The sequence below is a fragment of the Pelophylax lessonae genome (genome assembly GCF_965119305.1).
Source record: "Pelophylax lessonae genome assembly, chromosome: 4".
NCBI lineage: Eukaryota > Metazoa > Chordata > Amphibia > Anura > Ranidae > Pelophylax > Pelophylax lessonae.
The window spans coordinates 552,411,872-552,431,699 of NC_138771.1; the positions used below are offsets into that span (position 1 = coordinate 552,411,872).

At 41.0% G+C, this 19,828-nt stretch overlaps 1 protein-coding gene across 32 annotated transcripts in view; it reads right to left on the reverse strand.

Annotated features, from left to right (window-relative positions):
• Nucleotides 1-19,828, reverse strand: part of CAMK2B (calcium/calmodulin dependent protein kinase II beta) — a 313,844-nt gene that overhangs the window by 24,339 nt on the left and 269,677 nt on the right. For 10 of the 32 annotated variants that reach the window (XM_082257250.1, XM_082257233.1, XM_082257237.1 and 7 more), the window contains 4 exons: nucleotides 12,188-12,225; nucleotides 11,458-11,529; nucleotides 10,870-10,914; nucleotides 7,629-7,677 (listed from right to left, as the gene is read on the reverse strand). In XM_082257250.1, coding sequence (XP_082113376.1) covers nucleotides 7,629-7,677; nucleotides 10,870-10,914; nucleotides 11,458-11,529; nucleotides 12,188-12,225 — 204 coding nt within the window. Of the gene's footprint in view, nucleotides 1-7,628; nucleotides 7,678-10,869; nucleotides 10,915-11,457; nucleotides 11,530-12,187; nucleotides 12,229-19,828 lie in introns of all 32 variants that reach the window. The other 22 variants (XM_082257253.1, XM_082257240.1, XM_082257229.1 and 19 more) reach the window with 5 other exon arrangements.

Below are 19,828 nucleotides of genomic sequence, written 5' to 3' on the forward strand. Positions count from 1 at the left end.
CAGTCTTCACAAAATAATAGGGGGGCTACACTAACTCAGCTTGTAATGCTAAACTAAATAATACAACTCAGGAAGTACCGCCATGGCTAAAAGAAGATAGACTTAGAACTAAACTAGAGAAACTTAACATAAATAAATCACCGGGATCGGATGGCTTGCACCCGAGCGTTCCTAAAGAGCTCAGCCAGGTTATTGCCAGACCATTATTCTTGATCTTTAAGAATAGTCTACAGATGGGTATGGTGCCAGCTGATTGGAAAAAAGCCAACGTGGTACCAATATTTAAAAAAGGGCCGGGTAACTATAGGCCGGTCAGCCTAACATCAGTAATCTGCAAGATTTTGGAGGGGATGTTAACCACTTTACCACCGGAGGATTTTGCTGTCTTCCGTCCAGGCCACTTTTTGCGATTCGGCGCTGTGCGACTTCAACTGACAATTGCGCGGTCGTGCGACGCCGTACCCAAACGAAATTTATGTCCTTTTTTTTCACAAACAGAGCTTTCTTTTGGTGGTATTTGATCACCTGTGCGATTTTTACTTTTTGCGCTATAAACAAAAAAAGAGCGTTTATTTTGAAAAAATAACAATATTTTTAACATTTTTTTATATGAAATTCCCCCCAAAAAAGATGTAAAAACCAAATTTTTTAAAAATTTTTGGCCAATTTGTTTTCTGCTACCTATGTTTGGTAAAAAAAATCGCAATAAGCATATTTTGATTGGTTTGCGCAAAAGTTATTGCGTTTACTAACAAAGGGAAAGATTTCTGTCATTTTTGGTGGTTTTTTTTTTTAACGCATAATGGCGGCGATCTGCGATTTTTTTTGTGGGACTGCGACATTGCGGCGGACAGATCGGACCCTTGACTGACATTTTTGACACTTTTGGGGGTACCAGTGACATTACTACAGTAATCAGTGCTATAAATATGCACTGTTACTGTAAAAATGACACTGGCAGGGAAGGGGTTAATTTTATTGGAGAGGGAGGGGTTAATGTATGCCTGGTGCTTACTGACGTGTAGGGGGGGAGGTGACTGAGTGAGTCATGGACAGATCGGATGTCCAGCTATGCTGAACAGTCCGATCTGTCAGTCCCTGTCACTATGGAGATCCGCCCGCTTGTGTTTACACAGGCGGGCGGATCTCCACACTAGATCCCCGGCGATCGGGGCAGAGCAGCGGCGATCGCCGCTGCTCCTCCCCTGGCCCGACTCCCGCTGTGAATGAAAACAGTGGGAGCGAGCCTCCGGCGGCGTGCAAGCGCCGCTCAGAAGGGGGAGTGTCTGACGACGTAGTACTACGTCGTCAGACGATAACGAGCCACTCTGCCGCAGTAATATTACTGTGGGCGGAGGTAAAGTGGTTAAGGGACCACATACAAGACTTTAGTAATGAAAACTGTATTATTACTAGTAATCAGCATGGATTCATGAAAAATCGTTCTTGCCAAACCAATCTATTAACCTTCTACAATGAAGTGAGCTGCCACCTTGATAAAGGAAAGCCTGTGGATGTGGTGTATCTGGACTTTGCAAAGGCCTTTGACACCGTTCCCCACAAACGCTTACTGTACAAACTAATGAATGTAGGTATGGACCATAGGGTGAGTACCCGGATAGAGAACTGGCTCCAGGGGAGAGTCCAGAGGGTGGTGATAAATGGGGAGTACTCGGATTGGGCGGGTGTGGAAAGTGGAGTCCCCCAAGGTTCTGTCCTGGGACCAATCCTGTTTAATTTATTCATAAATGATCTAGAGGAGGGGATATCTAGTACAATCTCAGTATTTGCGGATGATACTAAACTAAGCATGCCAATATCTTCTATGCAGGATGTGGAAACCTTACAAGCGGACCTGAACAAAATAATGGGGTGGGCAACTACATGGCAGATGAGGTTTAATTTTGAAAAATGTAAAGTAAAGCACTTGGGCGTCAGAGACACGAAAGCAAGCTACTAACTGGGAGGGAAACCTCTGGTGAGTCTAGGATGGAAAAGGACCTGGGGGTACTGGTGGACAACAGGCTTGGCAGTGGCATGCAATGCCAAGCCGCTGCAAGCAAAGTCAACAGAATACTGGCATGTATAAAAAAAGAGATTATTCTCCCACTCTACAAGACTCTGGTCCGGCCAAATCTGGAGCATGCTGTCCAGTTCTGGGCACAAGTCCTCAGGAAGGATGTGCTGGAACCAGAGAGAGTCCAAAGAAGGGCAACAAAAATAATTAGGGGAATGGAGGGCATCGGCTATGAAGAAAGACTACAAGCACTGAATTTATTCTCTCTGGAGAAGAGACGATTGAGGGGGGATATGATATCAATGTACAAATACTGGACTGGACGACCCTAGCATAAGGAACAAACTTTTTAGAGAAAGGGAATACAATAAGACTTAAGGCCACTCACTAAAACTAGAGGAAAAATGGTTTAACCTTAAAATACGTAAAGGGTTCTTCACTGTCAGAGCAGTAAGGATGTGGAATTCTCTTCCACAAGCAGTCCTATCAGCAGGGAGCATCGATAGTTTCAAAAAACTATTAGATGGGCACCTTAAAGACCACAACATACAGGGGTATTCAATGTACGGTTAACAGCAAACACACACACACATCATAGGTTAAACTGGATGGACTGATGTCTTTTTTCAACCTCACAAACTATGTAACTATGTAAGACCTTGTAACACTAACGAGTCACATGACATCTGGGAGGGAAAATGGCTAATTGGGCCCGATTTGGACATTTTTACTTGGGGGTGTACTCACTTTTGTTGCCAGCGGTTTAGACATTAATGGCTGTGTATTGAGTTATTTCGGGGGGACAGCAAAATTACACTGTTATATAAGCTGTACATTCACTACTCTACATTGTAGCAAAGTGTAATTTCTTCAGTGTTGTCACATGAAAAGATATAATAAAATATTTACAAAAATGTGAGGGGTGTACTCACTTCTGCGAGATACTGTATGTATAAGTATACAGAAGGGTATCAAACACATTTTTTGGTTCTGTTCCTTTACTAAGTAAGTGGTGTAACATGTGGTGCTTTCGTTTGATAATATTGGGTGTTCAGAAACCCAGCCTAATAGGTGATTTATAGAGTCCTGTTATCAATGGCCCAATGTAGGGAGGAAATGACCATTAGGGTGGAAAGTAAAGATGCCCAAAATTGTATCACAAGAGTACTAATATTTAAAAAAAAAAATGAAAATTCTTCTCATATGACATCCTCAAACTGCAAACGCCCACTGTTTTAATCTATAATCAGATAGCTAATATTTTTCTTGCCTAGCTATTATTCTTCAGGTCTTTATCAGGAAGAATTAACAATAAAATTCAACGAAAATAAGATTATGTGTGTATTTAATGTAGTTTATGCATTTTGTTTACCTGTAAAAGCCTCTTCTGTGTAGCAATCAAAAAGCCCCGAAATTATTCCTGGACACCGCCATCTTGGTTGTGATGTCGGCAGCCCTGGCAGACTCACACCTGGCCCTCCGGTGTGCATTTACAGAAGGGTAAATCACAGAGCTGGCGGGTATTGCAGGCATAAACAAAGGACACAGTTACACTGATACCACCCACAGACACCTACCCAATTACCACCCAACCAAGAAACTAATATCCTTGTGCCAACCAGAGGAAAGGTGAAGTGACATTAGCCCTAAAGACTGTCTGCCCATATACATTGGGGAGAGAAGAATTTACTGCAGCTACCAGTGACATCACAATTTCCTTTATGTGTATGGATTTTGATAAATTGGAATGTTGCTGGCATACAAATGTATACAGTTACAGCTGGGGGGCCTATAGAAAGAATTGCCACTCCTATTTTAGGTATTCCAGAGTTGGGCTTTAAATAACACGCAAGTTCCTCTTCCCTTGCCCTTAGTTACTGTAATGGTCAACCTGTAGCCTTTGTCATCTGCCGCTTATTACTCAGCACTGCAACTCAGGTCTCTGCAGTTAAAGGCTGTACACTAATCAAGAAAGGATAAATAGACTGTTGAACATGCAGCCTGTGTCTGATCAACAGGTTGATTTTTCTGCTGATGCTATTCATTGAGGATTGTCTGACTCTGATTTCTGTCTGTAATGCTCTGGATTAGTCATTTAAATTGTTTGGACTGCGTTTATACTCCGCTTGTCTGTGCTTATCCTACCCACTTGTGTTAAACCTGAATCTGTTTAGGTCTGTTCTGTGTGTTCTTATGACCATTAGTCTGCTGCCTCTGCTACTGTCTGTTGTTTGCTGTTTGCGCTGACCATAATTACAGAAATATAGCATCTGACCTGCCTGCTAGTCAGCTGTTGCCGCTGGTGGCACACTGGCTCCACCAAACTACATGATACATGCATTACCTGTTTATCAAGACCTCTAACAGAACTACGGGTTAATATTAAATTCATGAAGCTGGATACAAAGAAAAGAGTTGGGGTAGAATGAAGCACACATGTAACAATGTATCAAAATCTGTCAGTTACTGATGCCACAAGTCAAGATGTTTCCAGTGGTCAGTTGTTAATAGTTCTTTTATGGCGCTTTTCCACTGCATGGAACCAAGCGGTTCGGCTCGCTTTTGCGCTTTTCCACTGCATGGTACCACATGGTACGGTGTTGGAATGGTTCGGTACGGGACTAACAAATAACAAATAATTCTGTTGCGCTTAGGTGCTGTGCTAAAGGGAAAGGCTGTGTTGATGCCGTCTAGGTTCTTGCTGTCCTCTCAGGACCATGGGCATCCACATAAACTAGGAAACAACAAAAACAAGAGAAGGACGCACTGACCTAGTGCAATATCATAAAACATTTATTTAAGGGTAAAATAGGGAGAACCCTCTCTATCAGAGCTCTGAAGAGGGTTCTCCTTTGAAACTATTTTTTTTATGATATTGCACTAGGTCGGTGCGCCCTTCTCTTGTTTTTGTTGTTTCCTAGTTCTTTTAGACTGCACAGGGTTCCAAATCAACTATTTTAGGGAAATATCTTGTCAGCTCCAGAACGGCTATTGTCATCATGGGTGAAGTCAACAAACTGTATTCTGCGTTTGCCACAAAACTCAATATTCTACCTTGTTTCTGTTAACCTTTTCATGTTTTTGAAAGCACTTCTGTCTCCAGTACCTATAAAGAGGTTTCCATTAACCTTTAGGCCTCGTTCACATCATACGTGCATAAAAACGGTTGGAAAAAACACACAGATTTGATTTGTCTCTGCAAGGACACAAAGAAAACAATTGTTTTCTAATTGCCCAGTTCACACCATAACACTGGTACAACATGCAGATTTTTTTTTTCTGTGCAGAGATATGTGACATCCTCTACAAGGACACAAAAAACAATTGTTCTCTATGTGTCCTGTTCACACCACAATATTCATGTCGTGTTTTTTTCAGTGCAGAAAATTGCATACACGTTGCAGATTCCTGCGAAAAAGAAATCTGCACATGATACCAGTGTTGTGGTGTAAATAGGGCACATAGAAAAAAATTGTTTTCTTTGTGTCCTTGCAGAAACAAGTTCAGAAAAACTCACCTCACTGCAGATGGGTGTGAACAAGGCCTTAACCTTAGATTATTATGCAAATAATTTGCACACTAGAAATGCACAAAACTGTTTTTCAAAACGGAACTAAAAGTAGCAAATTAGGGGCTCATTTAGATGGCTGATTAGTGCTGTCCACTGCCAGATGCATGTGCATACACTTTGGAGCTACAAGCAGGCAGGCCATAGAAGTGGATGCACATGCAGCAGCTGCACAGAATCAATCTTTGACGTGCAAGCAGGAGCAGGTGCATAGATCCGAATGCAGAAGCTCTACATTCCAATCTATGCACCTGCTCCTGCCTGCGTGCGTTGACACGTGTTTGTGTCCGTGTAGCTGCTTGTGTGTGCATCCACTTCTTTGGACTGCCTGAACACAACTTCCGAAGTGGATACACAGTCATCTGCCAGTGGCTCTGCAGGGAAGGTGCCACAAATCAGCCATCTGAATGAGCCCTAAAAGTTTAATCAGCCAATACGCTACATATTATTTATGTTTGAACACTCACTGAAACAACATAACCCTTAGACCCGGTTCACACTACTCCGACTTGGGACGCGACTTGTGCGACTTCAAGTCGCCCCAAGTCGCTTGTCATTACAATTTCAATGTAAATGAATGAGAGCAAATCTTAATATGCACTACTGAAGACTTCAGAAAAGGTTCCTGTACTACTTCAAGGTGACCTCTATCTGATCTGTACACATAGACTTCAATGGGAGTCGCCTCTAAGTCAGATCCTTATCTATTTTCAGGCGACTGTGATCAGACTTTCCAGGAAGAAGAAAAAGATTACCCAGGCATTCCACACAGACAAAGTCGCCTATCATTTAAGTCTCTTCAAAGTCGCGCTAAAGTCGCGCTAAAAAGTTGCTCCTTCATGGGGCGATTTTCTGGTCGCGGTAGTGTGAACCGGCTCTTAGCCTTCTTAAAAGAGAAAAATATCAGTCATTCGAGGTGGAATTTCCCAGTCAATTACTATTGTCTTCACTGAGGTGAACCAAAATAAGAAGTGTCTAACAGTGCTGCACCTCCTCCCCAACAGATAAAACATACACATGTAGTTGACACAAGCATACATATTTGTGAAAATATCTTTCAGCAGAGATGTTGAACCTGAACGTCTGTGAACCATTTACCATCTAAAGGTTAGCTCCAACCTCTCTACTAGTATTTACCCTTTCCCTGTAAGCTGGTTGGCAGACAACTAAAGAGGTGTTCCAGCTGGGAAAAAAAAATAAAAGTCAGCAGCTACAATCACTGTAGCTGCTGACTTTTAATATACAGACACTTACTTGTCCAGGGAGCCCACGATGTCAGCACCCCAGCCGATTTTCGGATCGGCTACTGGGTGCTGCTGCCGTCATTCATTCTAAGGGAAACCAGCAGTGAAGCCTTTCGGCTTCACAGCTGGTTATCTACTGCGCATGAGCAAAGTGCGCTGCACTTTCTAATTGGCCTGGTGGTGGGGGAAGGAGGGGGCCGAATTTACGAGGGGTGGCGCCGCGGTGCTGTCTCCCAGAAGTGGGGAAGGGTACTTGTCAAAGACAGGTACCTGTTACCCCCTAAAAGATGCCAAATGTGGCCCGGAGGGGGGGGGGGGAAGCAGATCAGCGGAAGTTTCACTTTTGGGTGGAACTCCGCTTTAAGTTATAACTGTGGCACCATTTTGAATCAGCAGTTTGAGTCCTATAGGATGAAACCATAAAAATAAATTTGAGGCAAGTATGATAAACAGGAAACAACATGGCAACAGAGATGACCCTAATAAAGTGCAACAAGAAACAACAGATAGATGGAAAGAAAGCAAAGTGAGAGTGTATGGGTTCGTTAGTTAAGAGGTTATTTGCATTTCAGAATTGTTCTTATCAAGAATCAACAAATGTTTAGGAGAGACAATCTATGGAACATAGTATATGGGTGCACTGAGGAACTGGCATGGGTATAGAAGGTGTAGATGGAATAGTGTATGGATTGATGTAACCAGATGTTCTATTCAGAAAAGTAGGTGGATACATGAAAAGACTTACTTCATTCAATGGTAGTAAGATGAGGAACGTTTTATGTGGCTAGAGCTACAATACCTTTCATTTCTTCATCCTCTGGGTTTGTATGTGTACTGTCTGATGACTCCTATGTGAGAAAAGGAAATGGTGGGAAAGAAAAAGAGGGACAAAAAAAACTATGGTTACAAGCACTTCCACAAATATCACATACACAAATGTATTGATTTATAACTAAATACCATTTTAACACAAAGCTAGCCTGATGGACCTCAAATTTTCCTACTGCAAACTATTCCATACAGTACAGTTAAATTGTACTTAGTTCTGCTTAGCCATGAAAGAATATCTACATGTCTATATAAATAAGTTGGTTTGTTTTCTAGCTAGTATGGAAAAGTGCTGGTAAATTGTATTAAATCAAGAAAGATAGCAGTGTTGCAATAATCACTTTAGATTCTTACCCTCAACTTGTAACCTCTAAAAAAAATATAATTTGAATTCTGATTAGTTGCTATATGTAACAACTTCACTATCCATGGAGTTGATTTACTAAAGGCAAATAGGCTGCTCACTTTGCAAGGGAATTTTCCCTTAGCTTGGTGAATGGGGTGAAGTTCTGCTGTTTTACATTATCCAATCATGTGCAAGTAAAAATACTGTTTTTCCTATTTCCTTGCATTTGATTGGGTATTCCTTGCAAAGTGAACTTTCACCACATTCACTAACCTAAGGAAAATTTCCCTTGCAAAATCAACAGCCTATTTGCCTTTAGTAAATCAACCCCCATGTCTCCAGTTTTTTAAACTGAGGAGTATTGTTAGTTTGGACCTCTTTAGATAAACATGGTAATTATAACTATAACTGTAAATTATAACTGAATCAACACACTGGCTCAGAATTTAAACAAAATACTTTTTAAAATATATTTTTACAGTAAAATGAGACTTTCTACCTTTGTCCAGTATTAACAAAATATGTATAGTTTAGATTTGAAGTTAAATAAATATTTCATGAATTTATTTTGTCGAGAAATTACTTTGAAAAACATCCCCCTAGCATTTCTGTCCGTAGCCATCTTGAGTAAGGGCAGATGATTTGTGTAGCATTTACTTCCTGGAATTCATCTGCCCTTAGCTCAAAGCATGCATGCTCGAGAGTGTGCTTAGCTAAGAAAACCCATTCTCCCCTCCTGAAGGCTCCTGGGATGTATGACATCATTTGCCTAGGCAAGAAACCAGGAAGTAACTAAAGAAATGTAAAAAAAAAAAAAAAAATTAAAACTATGTAACTATGATATACTTTCCTATCTATTTACTAATGCTAGCAGCATTATTAAAAATAATCAATGTTGAATATTAGAGTGAAATTCCACTTTAAAGTGTAAGTCACATACTGTATATGTCTGTGACATCCTTCATTAGATGTGCTTCTATAACATACCAATGCATTGAGGCAGTGGGAGCACAACAGGGAAAGCTGAGTTTTTAAAACACCTCCCACAATTCCCACAATTCTGCATATCCAAACCTTTTGGAGTTGTTTTCTATAACATTAGCAAATTACAGTTAGGGCTGACTCACACCAGTAGCCAGAATGCACAGCTGCTGGTGTGTGCTAGGAAGACACATTGCTGAAAAGCCAGTCCTGGGGCATCACACTTTTTTTTTCATTTCATCATGTTCTATTCACACAGCTTTGTTGTGTTGTGGTGGTTTTCACTGCAGCCCTGCATGCTAAAAAAAAGTACTGCACGCAGTACTTTTTTCAGTGCAAATCACTACAACACAGTGGTGTGAACTGACACCATATGGAACAAGGCAAACTACTTTCAGACTGCACTGGGTAAAGCTGCACAGCACAGTTCAACACAAATGGTGTGAACAAGCCCTTAAAGTCGGGGAAAATAAATATTGTCCATATTTTAAAGTATGCTCATATTTATAGTATACTGTAAAATATGTTCATGTTTTTGAACATAACTGAGTATGATTAGGTAGGTCAGGGTGCAGTTTATGTTATTTATTTCATCTTAGTAGTCCTTTCAGAAACATTTTAATATGTACATACATCCATAAACAAGAATTCACTGAAGCAGCTTACTTTACAGTTGAGATCCATGTATGTAAACTATTTTGCCTTTCTAATTTTACACACCCCTGCCACACTATATAGCCAATACGGTAATTTCAATGTCTCCTATGTCATCTCCCTGCTCACTGAACAATAAATAAAAAATGCCAGGGTTCTCATTGTTTGTTTAATGAGTAGGCTGTGAAATGAGAGAAGACAAGGGAAGCTGCAAAGCTGAGCCAGCAAATGATGGGGAGGGGGGCATGGCTAGTGTGGCAGATGTGTGTGCTTCACAAGACTAGCTCAGTTGATTTTATATATATATATATATATATATATATATATATATATATATATATGTGTGTGTGTGTTTTTTTCTTTAACAGTACTATGCGCTATTTTAATACTGTATTTTTATGATTCTAAGTTGTCTGAGCCATAAGTTAAAATTAATATACATTATGGGGGAGCTACCAAAGAATTGCACAGAACATGCAGAACCAACGCCAGTTTCTGTTCTACTCTCAAATAGAAACTTGCATGGGTAGCTCACATAGAACTGAAACAGGTCTATCTGTTTGGGTAAAGTAGTGCATGCCACTTGCACTAGTTTCCCGTTAATTACACTCTCAATGATCTAGTTATCAGACATACTTTTGTTCTTTTTTTTTCACCAACAGGAACTGAGAATAATACCATAACAGATAAGAGGATAAAAACATAACAGAACTTTGTCAACTGCCACATGGAAACAGTTGTCAGGTGACAACTTTCACTCTTAATGAGGCCATGTCATTATTTTGATGCCCTAACATATACTGCTGATTTGCCAATAAATAACCCCCCTTCCCTGTCAGATAAAAAAAAAAAATCATATATATGGAAATGCTTGGTATACACAACACAATGCCTCTCCAAAAATATCAGATTTTTACTTCACATCAACAAAAAATCATTAGGAGTTGTTTTTAGCACATCTTGTTTTCTCAGGTAAAGCATCTTCTAATCACTAGAGTCTACCAATCAAACTTTTATCATAACGCAAACAAGACCCCTGCCAGCAATATGTCTGTAGTGAAATATTTGTGTATGTATTACGACAAAATGCACCAACTAGTGGCTATGTTTAGAATTACACCATGTATACTATAGTGAGAATCTCTCACACAGCCCTTCCTCTGGTGCCTCCAGAGTAAAGAGGTGCATAAAACATGACACATGAAGAGAGAGGTAAAGATATGGCAAATACCTTTATCCCGTCCACCAGGTTATGAATTACTGTGGTTTGAGGCTCCTACAGAGGAAGAAAGAATGAGAAATGGGAAGGAGGAGAGAACAAGAAAAGGTAGGGGGATAAGAAGAGGAGTGAGAAGGAATTGGGGTGTCAGGGACGTGGAGAGGTAAAGAAGAGGATGGGAGGAGAGATGACAGGGTAGCAGGACTGAGAAGATGGGAGAGTGGCAGGGCATGTAAAGACTGCTTCACAAATCACAGACCTTCAAACTACCCCACAGAAAGATTACAGACTAATCTAAGCCACAGACAGATAACAGACTTCCCGCTCCAAAGACAGACCACAAACTTATCTGAACCACAAACAAATTAAAACACGTATCCCTAAGCCCACAGATAGACCTTCCTGAGACAAACCACAAACGTCTGTACTCCAAAGAACACAAAACAAACTTGCCAAAAAATAGACAGGAAGAAGGCAGCACTCCACTTACAGACAGGGCAGAATATGCCCTTATACCCGCCTTCGCCCCAACAGTTTTGCATCCCACAAAATATCCCAGATGAACAAAAAGTGTGGTTCAGTCCGACCCACTTCTCATACCAAGGCAGCTGGTGGAATAGGCCCCTTCGGACTAGTCACTCCAGCGCTGTTCTTAGTGCTGTTCGTCTGAGGCTTGGGAGAGAGACAAAGATGAGACTAATTGTCAGCAAGGAAGCAGAGCTGTGTGGACTGCTGTACGTAACACCATAAAAAATATACAAGCCAGGAAGACTATTTTGAAGCAGTAATGTAGAGGCCTATATTAAAGAGCTTTGCAAGCTAAAAAGTAAGGCCAAATGGTAATTTGTATTTCTTTTGTACTACATCTCTAAAGTCTGTCCACTTCATTTACTTTAATCTTAGTTTCTATACATTCCAGCCACATTATTAAGCAGGTATAGCAGGTAGCTTCTTGGTTGTGATGCAGACTTTTTTTGCCACATTATTCTATGTTGAGTAACATCCCTTTTGGTTAACTAAAAGCATAGTGCTAAGAACCTGCGAACATATGACCTGCATATTTTTGGGCTTGAATTCAGGAATAAATAGAGTGAGGTAGCTAGCAACACTAGATAAATGTTAAGCAGGTAGGCTGTGTCGAAAAAATTGTGCTTAAATGCTAAATGTCCAGGTTTAACTGAAGTATTTTATGAACCCATAGATAAAAAGTTTCATAAATTAAGAAGTTTGTTAAAATAAGTTGTAATCTAAAGTATTGTTCTTTTGTGTTAATTTTTTGGTTTATTTTATAAAAAACATACTTTAAATTATTGTTGTATGTCAATATTACCTTTCCGACATCCGTCTTCTTGTTCAGTAAACTCTTAGCTGCTGCAGGAGGGTCAAAAAATAAAGAATAAGGTCAGCATGCATAAAACCATCACCATTGATAAATGTAATATATTTTGCCAGCATGGGATTATTTCTATGAGTCTTTTTGATCTATTTTACCCCTTCGAACCATGAACCTGATGAGTCTTATAATGCAAGACCAATATCTCAGGGAGAATAGTTGGAATTCCAGTTATTACTAATAAATATGATGGAGAAATATGTGTTCATGTAAAACAAAATGAGATATGGATGCAACAGTATATATATTTCCCAGGTAAGAAACTAAGGGCTTGTTTACACTTGCTTCAAAATGTGGCATTGGAAATACCTTTTTTAAGGCCCTCTGAATGCCAGTCAGTCAAAGCACCTGTCACTAAATAAAATGGTAAGCATCCTGTTTACACATTGTGTTACAGTCCTGTTTGCATGTTGTGTTTGCTTTGCTTCAAAAATGATATCCCATGTTGCTTTATTGGTGCTTCAAAGGGTCTTCAAAGCCTCCACAGAAGTCTATAACAAAGCTCGCTTGAAGCACCTGCAGCTCTTGAGAGGCTATTATTCATCTTTAGCTTTGCTTTGTTTTGTAGTTATTGCAAGTATGCGATATCCCAGGGTGCACCGGTAAACCAACAAGCAAACCGGAAAGACGTCATCAGCAGTCACTTCATGTGTATATATATTCTGTAAGTGTCTGGTGCAGACGTCACATCTGGTGTGCAGCAAGGAGCAGCAGGAAGAGGAGCAGGGTCCGGACTGGAGCAGAGCAACTAGCAGATGGCACACATGGTGTGCAACATGGAAAGTGATAGCAGAAGTTGAGCAGAGAGAGAGGACAGAGGATCAGCATAGCTGTGGGACTGAGAAGGAGAAACTAGCAATGCCACATGTGGTATGTAGCGGGAGATGAGCAGGGACCAGATAGAGAGGAGGATCAGCAGAGCTGGGGGTTACTACTGAGTAAGTGATCAGCAAAGTTGGGAGTTGCTACTGAGTGAGGGATCAGCAGAGCTGGGGGTTACTACTGGGCAGAGAAACTGCTGAATGAGGGTACTAATAAGCTAAGGATCTGCAGAACGAGAATACCAATGAGCTGGGAATCTGCTGAGTGGGGGTACTACTGAGATGGGGTTTTACTGGGCCACTTTAAAACAAATCGAAAATTAACACACACACACAGGGCATTTGCTAAGCTTCATTAAAACTTCAAAAAGGCATCAATAAAGCACCACGAAGCATAAAAAACACATAAAAAACATGTTGAAACAGTAGGTGCTTTAATGTGCGTTAAAGTCGAAATAAGTGTAAAAAAGCCCTAAACATTAAAATTAAAATTATCGAGCAGTCACGCGTGCCTATCCTAAACACGTGTCAGAATTCATATTTGCGCTGCAGGGGTTAACAGTTTAGAAATATGGCTTTCTGAGTGAGATACTTTTTTTTGCTGTTAAAATATTCAGCTGATTGTCATAGCTGTTCCATTTGCTTTAGTGCTGTCCTACAGTATATTGCTGTGCCACGTGTGTGGATCCCCTGTAATTCCTTTTCTTTGACAGCAACATAGGTTTAGAAGCAGACAGGTCTTGTTTAATACCTCTTCAGGATATTTATACACTGCTTGTTTAAAGCATTAGCTTATCTTCTTTAAGGCTTCATGTACACGGGACATTTTAAAAAGTCCCTTGAATGCTGGAATTTAAAGGACATTTAAAACGTCCGTTGTGTCGCGTTTGCACCCGCGTTTAGCGGGCATTTGCGTTTAGAACCATTTCTAGAGGTCAAAAAATCATTCCCCTTTAGGCTTCATGTACACAGGACGTTTTAAAAAGTCCCTTGAATGCTGGAATTTAAAGGACGTTTAAAACGTCTGTTGTGTCGCGTTTGCCCTCGCGTTTAGCGGGCGTTTGTGTTTAGAACCGTTTCTAGAGGTCAAAAAATCATTCCCCTTTAAAATGGAAAAACGCGAGCGCTAAATGCGGGTCATCGCGTTCAGTCGCGTTTTTGCGTTTGAAACACCGGGAAACACACGTTCGAACGTAAATAATTGCTTTCCAAAAAACATCACTGAACTCAGCTGCCTGCAAATGACTGTAAAGGACCCTGTGTACATGGACAGATAAGATAACATGGAGGTGGGTTCAGGGGCTTCTGAAAAAAACGCCCAACTGCTCCTAAACGACCGTTTACAAGTTGCAGTGTACATGGAGCCTTAAAATGGAAAAACGCGAGCGCTAAACGCGGGTGGTCGCGTTCGATCGTGTTTTTGCGTTTGAAATGCTGGGAAACACATGTTTCGAACGCAAATAATTGCTTTCCAAAAAACGTCACTGAACTCAACTGCCTGCAAATGACTGTAAACGACCCGGTGTACATGGACAGATAAGATAACATGGAGGTGGGTTCAGGGGCTTCTGAAAAAAATGCCCAACTGCTCCTAAACGGCCGTTTAAAAGTTGCAGTGTACATGGACCCAAACATGGAAACACTGCAGGTTTGATCTCCAGTTGTCAAAAAGGGGCCTGCACAGACCAGTTTTTTGTTTTTTTTTCACAGTGAGACTCGTGCCCAAACATTTTAGCTGTAAACAAGGGTTAGGACTTCTGTCAGTTTTTTTTTTTATTTTTATTGCTGTCATTTTTGCACTGGGGAGATTCACATTTACAGTAGTCAGTAGGACAGAAACTTTGGTTCTGACCCTTCCACCCTTCCGGAAATTGGCTGAAAGCAAAATAGTTTCCAAATAACTTTTTTGCTAGTGAGCTGAGCTGCTGTGCAGAATAAGAGTAGGGCTGTGACAGCAGACAATAGAGACAGGGAAGGTGTACATGTGCTGAGTGGGTCTGGAGGAGTGTGGGAACACAGAAGTGGAGATTAAAAATAAGTAGGCTGCATGGCTTTCACTTTGCACTAGATGTTACTAAACTTGTACGCCTTACATTTTGGAACTGATTATATCAGATTTATTTAATAAAGCATAACATAGGTTTTAACACTGGGGTTCAGTTGCTGTAGGTAGGACAGAAAGTTTAGGGCAGTTGACAGTATTTCAGCTATTAAAGAGGAAGTAAACCCTCCTCAGGAAGTTGTACCTATAGGTAAGCCTATATTAAGGCTTACCTATAGGTACTGTAAATATCTCCTAAACATGTACCGTTTAGGAGATATTTACCTTTAATGCAGCCAGTGACGTCACTGGCGCATGCGCTCTGAAGGAACGGCAGATCGTGCCGTTCCTTCAGAGCCCCGTGCCGTGACCGTCGGCTCCCGCGCGCGTGCGCGGGAGTGACGTCACCGCGGCTCCGGCCAATCAGATGGCCGGATGCCGCGATCCCGGAAGACGGGCGACAATACATGTCGCCCGTCATACAGGTAAGCGGACGGCACGGCGGGGGCTCGTTCTAAGGTAAGTATTTCATAATGAGCTAGTATGCGATGCATACTAGCTCATTATGGGTTTCTCTTTCAGGTTGTAAAGAAGAGAAAAAAAAAAATTCTTGGTGTACAACCTCTTTAAAGGATGAAAACAGGGTAGGAGGAAATGGAGAAGGGACCACATAATGTGAGCAAATAGGTGAAGGAGGATGCATGGGTCTTCCCCAGTGAGATAGAAAAGGAAAGTAGCAGAATACATATCTTATATATTTTATGTAGGCCAGGATATGGTATCTTTATAACTTAAAGTGTTTGTTACCCCAACACTTCATATTCCTGATATGTGCCTGGTGTACTATGTACTTGTATAAGAAAGCCTCCTGTTCTCTTTGTAGTGCTTCCATTATGTGGAATCCCTGGTGTTTTTATTATGTTGGTGGTGTGGATCTGATTTCTCAATTATGTGAAAAAATCTTTAAACTTCTTATGACCCCTATTGTAAGCTTGTTTGGATACTGATATAGTACCCATTCTGGTACAGATAAAAATGTTGTAATATTTCTGATTGCTAAATGCCAAAGTTTTGGAAACTAACTCATTCTTCAAGTTTAAATGACTGAATGCCCCAGATTTCATTTTTTATTGTAGATGATTGTATGGTATTGCCTATGTCTAGGCAATTGCTACTAAGTTTGCTTTTCAAAGACTTTCAGAGATTTTAGGTTACTAAATATTAAACCATATATACATTTAAACAATTTCTACTTTAGCTAATATACAGTGCATGCGGAAATTATTAACAGCGCTTCACTTTTTCCATGTTTTGTTATGTTACAGTCTTATTCCAAAATGGATTAAATTAATAAATTTCCTAAAATTTCTACCAACATACAACCTAATAATGACAATGTGAAAGAAGTTTGTTTGAAATCTTTGCAAATTATAACAAAAAATAAAAAAGGGAAAAAGTCACATATACATATATATTCACAGCCTTTGCCATGACACTCAAAATTCAGCTCAGGTGCATCCTGTTTCCACTGATCATCCTTGAGATCTTTCTAGAACTGTATTGGGAGTCCATCTGTGGTAAATTCAGTTGATTGGACATGATTTGGAAAGGCACACATCTGTCCATATAAGGTCCCACAGTTGCATGTGCATGTCAGAGCAAGGAATTGTATATATACCTCTGAGACAGGATTATTTCAAGGCACAGGTGTGGGGAAGGGTACAGACAAATTTCTGCAGCATTAAAGGTCCCAATGAGCACAGTGGCCTCCCTCATCTGTAAATGGAAGAAGTTTGTACCACTAGGACTCTTCCTAGAGCGGGCCGCCCAGCCAAACTGAGCGATTGGGGGAGATGAGCCTTAGTTAGGGAGGTGACCAAGAACCTGACATTCACTCTGACAGAGCTCCAGTGTTTCTCTGTGGAGAGAGGAAAACCTTCCAGAAGAACAACCATCTCTGCAGCACTTCACCAGTCAGGCCTGGATGGTACAGTGGCCAGACGGAAGCCACTCCTAAGTAAAAGGCAGATGACATTTCACCTGGAGTTTGCCAAAAGGCACCGGAAGGACTCTAAGACCATGAGAAACAAAATTCTCTGGTCTGATGAAAAAAAATTGAACTTGTTGGCCTGAATGGCAAGCGTCATGTCTGGAGGAAATCAGGCACCGCTCATCACCTGGCCAATATCTTCCCTACAATGAAGCATGATGGTGGCAGCATCATGCTGTGAGGATGTTTTCAGCGGCAGGAACTAGGAGACCAGTCAGGATCAAGGGCAAGATGAATGCAGAAATGAGACATCCTTGATGAAAACCAGCTCCAGAGAACTATGGACCTCAGACTGGGGCAAAGGTTCATCTTCCAACAGGACAAAGACCCTAAGCACACAGCCAAGATAACAAAGGAGTGGCTATGAGACAACTCTGTGAATGTTCTTGAGTGGCCCAGCTAGAGCCCAGACTTGAAGCCAATTAAACATCTCTGGGGAGATCTGAAAATGGCTGTTCACCGACGCTCCCTATCCAATTTTGAGAGGTCCTGCAAAGAAGAATGAGGGAAACTGCCCAAAAATAGGTGTGCCAAGCTTGTAGCATCATACTCAAAAATACATGAGGCTGTAATTGGTGCCAATGGTGCTTCAACAAAGTATTGGGCAAAGGCTGTGAATGCTTACAGTATCTCACAAAAGTGAGTACACCCCTTACATTTTTGTAAATATTTTATTACATCTTTTCATGTGACAACACTGAAGACATGACACTTTGCTATAATGTAAAGTAGTGAGTGTACAGCTTGTATAACAGTGTAAATTTGCTGTCCTCTTAAAATAACTCAACACACAGCCATTAATGTCTTAACCGCTGGCAACAAAAGTGAGTACACCCCTAAGTGGAAATGCCCAAATTGGGACCAAAGTGGCAATTTTTTTAGTGGCCACCATTATTTTCCAGCACTGTCTTAACCCTCTTAGGCATGGAGTTCACCAGAGCTTCACAGGTTGCCACTGGAGTCCTCTTTCACTCCTCCATGATGACATCACCGAACTGGTGGATGTTAGAAACCTTGCGCTCCTATACCTTCCATTTGAGGATGCCCCACAGATGCTCAATAGAGTTTAGGTCTGGAGACATGCTTGGCCAGTCCATCACCTTTACCCTCAGCTTCTTTAGCAAGGCAGTGGACATCGTGGAGGTGTGTTTGGGGTCGTTATCATGTTAGAATACTGCCCTGCGGCGCAGTCTTCAAAGGGAGGGGATCATGCTCTGCTTCAGTTTGTTACAGTACATGTTGGCATTCATGGTTCCCTCAATGAACTGTAGCTCCCCAGTGCCAGCAGCATCGATGCAACCCCAGACCATGACACTCCCACCACCGTGCTTGACTGTAGGAAAGACACACTTGTCTTTGTACTCCTCACCTGGTTGCCGCCACACATACTTGACACTATCTGAACCAAATAAGTTTATCTTGGTCTCATCAGACCACAGAACATGGTTAATGTAATCCATGTCCTTAGTCTGCTTGCCTTCAGCAAACATTTTCTAGGCCTTCTTGTGCATCATCTGTAGAAGAGGCTTCCTTCTGGGACGACAGCCATGCAGACCAATTTGATGCAGTGTGCGGAATATGGTCTGAGCACCGACAGGCTGACCCCCCACCCCTTCAACCTCTGCAGCAATGCTGGCAGCACTCATACATCTAACTACAATAAAGGGGGCAAAGTGGGACTTTATAGGTGCAAATGATGGAGAAAAATCTGAATTCTCAAAAATTTAACATTTTATTAAACATGAAGAATTAGGACAAGACAGTACATTGATTTAAAATGTTAAAAGCAAAAAAATGCACTCGATAATATCAACTCTACATGTTTCGCCATCTACATAATAGCTTCTTCAGGAGTTTTGATAGATATTTCTCGAGAGTGAACATTTCTAAATTGCAAAAGAAAAAACATGAAAAATAGGACAAATATACTTTTTGTAGGGCATGTAACAATGGTCCTAAATTGAATGCCCAGGTAAATTTCGTAATTCTAGTACTAATATCAAAATGTACCTTAAGAAGACCTGAACCCTTTCTTTTGCCGGGAGTGAAGGCAACGAAGGTGCTAAAGCCGAGGTGAATAGAGAGGAGAGGACTGAGACATCTGACCTCTTAAGGTTGACCCATAGAGAAGATGATAGCCAAGCCGAATATAACACGTATTGAGAATAAGAGACTGCAATATAGGAATACATTTCAGACAATATAAATTGCATGACCTCCTCTTAGGGAGTAGATATCAAATTAATGAGCTTAAATATATTTACCAATTTGAATAAGGAGTGAAAATACTTCAGGGGGCACCCCAATATCAAAAGCGGGGAGGGAAAATTATCCCATAAAGATCCCAAGAAGGAGGTATCCCTTTAAGATAACAAAGAGAGGTATTATAAATACATCCTAAATTAAGGGAGGACTGACAGACATGTTGATGGTCTGTCCAATTATGAAGAGATGACTATTTACCCTGATAATACAATGTTGAACACATCGAAATTTCCATGCACAATTGTATATAGAAGGCCGCCAACTCACAGAAATTCTCCCAATGGTGCGCTCCAATATGGGGGCTGCACAAGAGAAAAAGGGCACAAGGCAGTTTAATCAGCATATCGAAGCCCAAAAAAGATGAAAAAGGAGAGTCAAAGAAAGAAAATTCCATTACCGCA